The 7804-nt window shown below is 34.3% G+C and overlaps 3 protein-coding genes across 4 annotated transcripts in view; 1 reads left to right on the top strand and 2 right to left on the bottom strand.

The window, feature by feature from the left end:
• Positions 1 to 2227, bottom strand: part of LOC106116930 (protein SMG7) — a 2825-nt gene extending 598 nt beyond the window's left edge. The window contains exons 1-9 of the mRNA XM_013310989.1: positions 2067 to 2227; positions 1801 to 1900; positions 1606 to 1731; positions 1369 to 1487; positions 934 to 1263; positions 699 to 851; positions 500 to 593; positions 183 to 366; positions 7 to 37 (exon numbers count right to left, since the gene is read on the bottom strand). Of these exons, the coding sequence (XP_013166443.1) occupies positions 7 to 37; positions 183 to 366; positions 500 to 593; positions 699 to 851; positions 934 to 1263; positions 1369 to 1487; positions 1606 to 1731; positions 1801 to 1900; positions 2067 to 2098 (1169 nt within the window). The 5' untranslated portion in view covers positions 2099 to 2227. The remainder of the gene's footprint in view (positions 1 to 6; positions 38 to 182; positions 367 to 499; positions 594 to 698; positions 852 to 933; positions 1264 to 1368; positions 1488 to 1605; positions 1732 to 1800; positions 1901 to 2066) is intronic.
• Positions 2228 to 2523: 296 nt separating this feature from the next.
• Positions 2524 to 3825, top strand: LOC106117336 (BTB/POZ and MATH domain-containing protein 2). The gene is made up of 2 exons (XM_013311595.1): positions 2524 to 2698; positions 2776 to 3825. Exons 1-2 carry the CDS (start codon positions 2693 to 2695, stop codon positions 3754 to 3756), a joined length of 987 nt encoding a protein of 328 aa, XP_013167049.1. The 5' UTR covers positions 2524 to 2692; the 3' UTR covers positions 3757 to 3825.
• A 51-nt stretch (positions 3826 to 3876) lies between these two features.
• CkIIbeta (casein kinase II subunit beta) lies at positions 3877 to 7743 on the bottom strand. Of its 2 annotated transcripts, none has more exons than XM_013311597.1 (8): positions 7666 to 7743; positions 7340 to 7415; positions 7167 to 7269; positions 6644 to 6743; positions 6341 to 6432; positions 6047 to 6236; positions 5573 to 5670; positions 3877 to 4061 (listed from the first exon to the last, which is right to left on the bottom strand). In XM_013311597.1, the coding sequence occupies exons 2-8, from the start codon at positions 7409 to 7411 to the stop codon at positions 4030 to 4032; spliced, it is 687 nt and encodes a 228-aa protein (XP_013167051.1). In that variant the 5' UTR covers positions 7412 to 7415; positions 7666 to 7743; the 3' UTR covers positions 3877 to 4029. The 2 variants fall into 2 exon arrangements, with proteins under 2 accessions (XP_013167051.1, XP_013167050.1); XM_013311596.1 differs by having other exon boundaries at positions 4030 to 4061; positions 7623 to 7729.
• Between the last annotated feature and the right edge of the window lie 61 nt (positions 7744 to 7804).

The raw sequence follows: 7804 nt of genomic DNA, 5'->3' as shown, positions 1-7804 counted from the left end.
CCCCGCCCAGCCGCCGCCCACTGCAGCCACACCTTTACTACATAACACACAATGCTCACTATTAACTTTTGTACACTATCTGACGCACTCTGCCACATTCATCGTATTTATTATTAGTCTATTCAAAAAAAAAATCATAATCATAAGAAACATTAAAAAGTAGTTTTAATATAAACACTCACAAGCTGGCAGTGCCTTCTTGGGTGGCTCAGGCGATGTGTAGGCGGGCAGCAGCAAGGCCAGCATGGCGTTGGCGGCCAGCGAGGCTGCCAGCCGCGCCGCAACCGCCTCGTCCTCACTCAACGCACTCTCCGAGCTCAGATCCTCGCTCGATGACTGCACCAGCCAGATCAGCACACACGACATCTGTCATAATACATATTTACTTTATTTCATTTAAATTCTAGTTATTGGATAAAACTATATTGTTTTGTGTGGAAATATTCTGTATTTCTTTTATAGACATATTTTAGTTTGTTGTATTTTTTTCAAGACTAACCTTTACAAGAGTCATAGACTCAAAGCTGTCAGTTGCGATCAGAGGTGTTAGTGATGTATTCAAAGTATTCACTAGAGTTGTTGCCGCATCTAATCTGAAAATGAGTCAAACTCTTAACTAAAAAAAATTAAATGAATATTTAAAAAGATGTTAGACCAATTGTAAGAGAAAAAATGTACTAAATATTTAGCATACTAACTGTTCAACAGTGTGAATGTAGTTAATAGCTCGGATGAGCTCAGTGACATAAGAGTGTGCATCCAATCTCTCTGTCCTGCTTTCAGGTATGTGGGACACATTGTTGGTGAGCCCTGGCAGCACGGGCAGCGGTGGTCCTTCCTTCATATCGCGGCTACAATGTTACATTAAATATTTAAAGCTAGCTTTGTATCTCAATTATCAAGTCGTTATGCACAATTGACAAAAGCACTTACCTAGCAGCCTCAAGAGTTCGCGCTAAATTAACAGGCGCGGGCGGGAAGGGTGCTCTTACGAGTAATGACCGCACATGCCAATACACAGCAGCCAGTCGTCTCCCGCGACGCCAGGCTACCAATGCAAGTTGGTTATATGGCTGACCAGAATGTGGGGACACGGCGAGCGCATGTCGATAGAACGTATGTGCGACACGTAACTGCTGACGGTAGCGAGCCAAATCCCCGAGGTGTACAAGGCAGTGCTGACTTGCATAGCGCGCGGCTGCAGGCGCTGCAGATGCACCCGGGCCCCATGCTTCTACAGACCCGAGTAATGATGCACGTCTTCTACAAAATACATATTTTTTCAAGTATTAAATGTTAAACCTCTGAAATCAATACATTCTTGGGATCTGCAAATATACTAATGAAAGAATTAAAACATATACAAACCTAAATGGTAAATCCAGTTTAAAAGTTGCACAAATCTGATGGAGTAGACAGAGGTAGAAACCAGCTGCAGCTTGTAAGACCCATGACAGCATTGCCTGGCCTTCACTGCGAAGGGGATTCTAAAAAAAAATATGATTTTGGTACGAAAACAAGCACATTTGAAACTAATTTAGGTAATTTTAGGGTATCCTTAGTTAAGTAGCTAAGGATACTCTAAAATTAGCTAAGTACTCTTACCTTTCTGTCTTTTGATATAGATTGTAATGCTTCAATCTGTTGTTTAAAACCAACATTCCAGAGATCTTGCTCAACTTTCTTATCCAAGGCATAATCTAAGTCTAGCATTAAAATTTTTTGATAAACCTAAAAATTAAAATGTTATATTTTTGATTGTAGCAATAACAAGTAATGTATTTTAAAGGATGTACAGACATTTTGCAATTGTTGTTGTGTTGTCCAAAGGCTGCGATCTTGGAGCATTGACGTTCCACTACTAAATTTTAAAATCTTCTGTTTTAATTCATCAGCCTCTCTGAAATGGAAAAAATGTAAAGTAATTCAGGAATTACAAAACAACGACCATTGTTTGTTCAAAGACCTTAAGTTATTACTTGGAATTAGACAAATATTGTGAGAAAACTGCAAAATTAGGGTTATAGTGATGATGTAAATATCTTTTATAAGGTTTCTTTGCGTACCTCAACATTTGTACAGCGGCGTTTAAAACCATTTTGATAGAGGCTTAAAGCCTCAATGTTTGTCATAGCATTAGGAAAAGATTCAAAGTAACAAAACCTAATAGTGAAAGGAAAAAATTCTAAAAACAATCGAAATCCATGCACAGGAAAATAAAACTATATTTCTGTGAAATGTCATCTTGACATTAACAAAGTTGCCATTATCAAGTTCTTTTCCATGAAAATATTAACATAAGCCAAAAAAAAGCTGGTGAAACCAATGCAAGCAATGTAAAGGTTTTTTTCGACAGTTAAACACAAATAACATTCTACACTTAAAATAACTTCAACTAGCAATTTATATTTTTATCTTCACTGACTACTACCTGGCATTTCGCCTAGGTCTACTCTGTCCTAATCCTAAAATCAAAATAATTAATAATTGACATATTTGTCACTTCACATTGATTAATTGAGTGACAGTGACATCTAAAACTGATGTTTAGAGTAGAAAGAAGTTTTGTGACGTTTAAATTATACCTATTTATTTGTATTTACCCTCCCTATTATTACCCAATAGGGAATAATTTTAATTATTAGGGTAAAAGCACAAGTTGTACTGTCGTTTCGTAATTACTAAAAATAAGATGGAGGTAAGAATTTCGTAAGTTATCATTATATTATGCAATGCCTTCCCAGTAAATAATATATTTGTTGTTTTATAAAACAGTGTGATGGGAGTATAGTAACTTACAACATCGACAACTGTTGTCAAACCGTCAATGCAAAGTGGCTTTGTCTTGAAGATATCTATCATAAGTTTCATAGACCTAATTTCTACGACATTGGTTGCACCTATATTGCAGATATTCCAGACCATAGGTTCATATATACGACAAGTCAAGTTGGGAATATTTTTCTTTTACAACTGTTTGTCTCAAGCCCTCAAGAAGGGTCAATAAATGTCACTGTAAGCAACAGTAATGAAATGACATTTGATAAGAAGACTAGCAATGTATATCTGGACAAAAGTATGACAAATTTTCAAGTACTTAGAGTAGGAGAGCGGGAAGCCAGCACTGGATTTGTAACAACTTATAGTTTTAATGAACTCGATGTTGAGTGTCTTAAAGACAAGACATTGTATATAGCCATAACATTTAAAAATTCTCAAAGAATAGATATAAATTCCAGTACCATGGATTTTGGTGATTTATTAAATGATCCAGTAGGAGCTGATTTCACAATAGAATCATTGGATGGTGAAAAGTTTCCAGTCCATAAACTTCTTTTAGCTGGACAAAGTGAAGTTTTCAAAGCTATGCTCAAAGAGGAGACAGCAGAGTCTCAGAATAGTTATGTAAAACTTGTTGATGTTGGTAAAGAAGATCTTCAATGCATATTGGAGTTCATTTACTCAGGAACAGTGAAAGATTTAGAAAGCAAGAACTGTTATAATCTACTTATGTTGGCTGATAGATTTAATTTAAATGGTCTTAAAGAAATAACTCAGCATGCATTATGTTATCAACTAACACATGACAGTGCACTGGAAATTCTTGTATTATCTGATATGTATAATGCCAATCATCTCAAAATGGAAGCATTAAAATTTATTAAGAAGTATAATTGTATCTTAGACAGCACTTTCTTTGATGAAATTAAAAATGTAGACCTAGTCAGAGAATTATGTAGATTTCTTGCTATATGAACATCAGAAACTGGTAATTTGGTTAAATATTTGATTGTAAACAAACAAAAGAGGTGCTATTTCTTTAAAAAAAAAATTAAATACATAAAACGTAAAAATAAACTTTATTTGAAATAAAAACACAACTGTTTAGATAAATAAGGAGTAAATTAGTTATTTCAATAAATATTATAATTAGTTTATAAGTTACTGGTCAGTAGTAGTCAGTAGGTTGAGGCGGCCATGGTGAGTACTCGCCTCCGCGGCCTGTGCGCGGCGCAATGCTGGCTATGATCATTTTGGAATGTTACTGGAAGTCTTCGTCTCTGTCACAAACAAATGTCTTCAATTAAAATTTTAGTTTTTATTTGGTCTAAATGATTATGTAGTAATTTATAACTGTGATTTATATATTTATGTGCTAAGTGTTATTGTGAAGTCTAGCTTTTAAATTGATTTTAGGTTATATTTTCATCAGTATGACTTATGTTTCTATGTATTTAAAAGCTAATAATTATGTTTCTACATAATTAAAACCTCTTTGTCATAAGGTTGCTAGTATATTAGCTACTTTATTTAACATATAGCAACTAGCTAATTATTATGATTTCTAAACTGATTAAACTAATTAATAAAGCTAAAGCACATTTAAATTATTTTGTTGCAATTATAATTTTCATTAAAATTTCAACAATCGCCGAACACAACTTTGTTATTTTGCTTTGAACAGGAAGAACACATGGTTAACATGCAGGATAAGCAAGAAAAAAAGGCCAATAGTTTTCATAATATTTATTTATAATTACTGGAACCGATACAATAATGGAAAAAGTCTTCAAGACAAATGCGCAAATGTTAAAGGACCATTTATGTTATCGGATATAAAAATAAAAACTTACAAGAGCCTAGCTTAGTTGCGATTTTATAAATATAAACTACAAATGTAACGCTTGAATTTACCATTGCCCCATTTAACAGTAGTTAAACACAGATTAAAAAACTATAAAGATGTATTGAACCATTTGTGGTAGGCTACTTTAATTAAAATGTTTGGAATTGTGTAAATGAATTTTAGGTAGCAATGTTTGTTGATTAACTATACAAGATAGCAATGGATATTATCTAAATCAGTACTTGGCTATTTTATACTAAGTATGATTAAACATTTTAGCTATGTCTGTTGTGAAACCTTTACATAACTATGACGACTCACTAACATTTATGTCCCATTTTATTAGTTGTCCTCGCCACAGTATTAACTGCTATAATATTAATATTTTTTTTGATACAGATTCTCCCTACATATCAGTTGTATGTAAATTTTATTTCAACTAATCTGAAGACAGAGTACAATGAACTACAATGATGATTAAATAAGAGATAGGTGTTACTTTGTTATTTAAATTGATTAAAAACAATTTAATTGTTATAAAGGAGTAACAGAGTGGACAGGTTTAAGGCGGTATTGTGAATATATTTAACTACCTTACATGGCCAAGACTTGCCGTATGACTAACACAGATGCACGCAAAATTCAATGTACTAAATATGGCGCGGTTTGTCTGGAATGTCTTAAAAACACATTAAATGACATGCTAAAGTTTATGAGTCACTATCACATTTAATTTAAGACTTACTCAAGTGCAGGATTTATCAAGTTTTAAAGAATTATTAATATGTAATTAGTTGTTAATAAATTTGATCCCATTTACTTGGTAGTTGTACATTGGCCATGTAAAGTTTGTCCACACTGTATTTGTTATGTATTGGGAGCATCTGTATCACTGTGCAGTTGAGGGCGCGTGGTCGCGCGCGGGGGCGCGGCCCTAGCGTTTACCGTTGTTGTACGAGAGATTCCGCAGCGGTGCCTTGAAGTTGGCCGCCGCCTGTTGTTGGATCTGGTAAGCGAGCGGGTGGATCTTGAAACCGTACAATCTACAAGGAGAAAAAGAAATAATTAAAATATTTATTAACTCCTGTACAAGATTTTCTATGGTTGTTATTTAGCTATATCCACTTTTGTTTTCTTTTTTAACATATAGGTACAACATAACATTAAGTAACTTAAACATAATATTCTTGAAAAAGTATGATTCATTTTAAAACCTGGATAAGTAATTTCTCTAAGATATTGCGGCAGTTGCCCTCCATAAGCAAAAAGCTTGTTTGGAAACAAACTCCTATAGGCAAGAAAAATATCACACACTTGGACTCTTGCTTATCTTGATTCAATAGTACTTTTTAATTAACACAATTAAAGAACTTAAATTTAATTTTGAGTAATAGCTTGTAAATAAATATGATGACTAACCTGGGCACGAACTGTGAGGCAGGGCGCTTAGGTCGGTACTCAGGGTGCACCATGAAGACCATGTGCGGGAAACCGGTCCCGAAATATGCACCGTCAGTATGGTGATGGCGGGAAGACTTGGGAGTGTACACATCCATGCAGCGAGGACAGTATAGTTTCACCATAGCCTCGCCCGGGACATCAGATAGTCCTACAATGTTAATGGAAGTTTTCATTGTTATTTAGAAGCAACTGGTTTACAAATAAACAAAAATGCATCAAGATTATTGGGTTCAGATGTAAAAGTATATTTACCCAGTGGTAGCATTGCTTGACATTCACAGTAGACACGAGGGCAGTGACCAAAGTCTCCCGCTTGGAATTTCTCTAGCATTTGTCCAATTCCTCTGTACACAAAAATACTCCGTAAATATGGTAACATGTAATTTTTTTTTGCAAGTAAAAATATGAATTGGAAATTTGATATAAAAATAAGTGCATGATACTGCTACTGTTTTGACAAACATAAAGCTGCACTAAGTGAATATTTAAGTAAGCAATTAAACAACTTGTAAGTATGGCAAATAAAGTCATGAAGTTAAATAAATTGAACATTACCTGTTTGTTAAAATATAACGAGCATGTATCAACCCATACAGTATCTCAGATGCTTGCTCAACAAGATCTGATTGGTTTGGGTTGTCATCCAAGTCATCATCTAAAAAAATAATACAAAAAGTATAACTTTATTGTAATTAGCATTGTAATGATGTCAAATTTTATTAATGGATATGGCAAGAAACAGCATGAATCATTCTAATCAATTGAATGCCACTACAATTAGCAGCTACTAAATTGAAACGGGGAGACGAGACATTGTCTCTGAATGTGTTACAGATTGAGCCTCATTCAAGATGTGTTTATATTGATTCTTTTTACCTTCCAATATTGAATTTTAAAAGAATATAGTAAATCACATTGTTAAGACACCTATCACATCTATAGTGTTTGGAAAATTCTTAACAATATTTTGTTAACAAAAAAAAAATGTCCTTCACTGAAATACAAATCTGTTTCTAATGAAATTATCTAATTTTAATAGATCTTAATGTCATCGATATTATCTATGGCGCATACTTACCAGGTTCTAAATCTAAAATCATGTCTAAGGCCTGTCTGTAGTGTGGTACTTGTTCGTTTAGCCCCGTCAGGTTAAATTTATCATTTATATAATCTTCGTCCACCTGAAAGTTGAAATCGAACCAATATAAACTGAAAACATAACGAAAGTACATTGAATCAAAAGACACTCACCTCGCAAAAGAACTCGTTACCTCGCAACCCGCAAAACCATGAAATCCATGATACCTCCTCGGAGCTGCTCATTTTCCTAAAATAATACACTTTATAAGCATCATACGTAATGTTACCACAGGTTTAAGCACAAAAAAATGAAACGCTCTGCAATCAACACTGCTGCACTAAATTGTAACGCGTCCCAATGTTTTTACACGTATATTTTGATATTAAAACACTATCTCGATAAGATTTTAACACAAGAATACATTTTAACGAAAAATATTAACAAAACACTTACGAATGCACGATATATATGATGATTTAACGATTGGAAACCTCACCTTTTGGTGCCTTGATTAGCCACGCTTGACGGGACGGTACCTCCTCGGGATGAGGGAGAATTTCAATTTGCTGCGCGTCAGGCATGCGAAACTCTATTAGTCTATGGTACAAATTGAACGCAAACGGAGATCCTCCATC

Source organism: Papilio xuthus, unplaced genomic scaffold (genome assembly GCF_000836235.2).
Source record: "Papilio xuthus unplaced genomic scaffold, Pxut_1.1 DF827680.1, whole genome shotgun sequence".
Classification (NCBI taxonomy): domain Eukaryota; kingdom Metazoa; phylum Arthropoda; class Insecta; order Lepidoptera; family Papilionidae; genus Papilio; species Papilio xuthus.
Note: the sequence above shows the minus strand (reverse complement) of the source record. Positions and strands in the feature narration are given on the sequence as shown.

What these genes read in the sequence shown, in the direction of transcription:
- CkIIbeta (XM_013311597.1), bottom strand. Translation starts at nt 7,411, where the DNA reads ATGAGCAGCTCCGAGGAGGTATCATGGATTTCATGGTTTTGCGGGTTG. An exon ending in GTAACGAGTTCTTTTGCGAG is followed by an intron (nt 7,270 to 7,339) that starts GTGAGTGTCTTT and finishes TTCAACTTTCAG; the next exon opens with GTGGACGAAGATTATATAAA. An exon ending in GATTTTAGATTTAGAACCTG is followed by an intron (nt 6,744 to 7,166) that starts GTAAGTATGCGC and finishes TTATTTTTTTAG; the next exon opens with ATGATGACTTGGATGACAAC.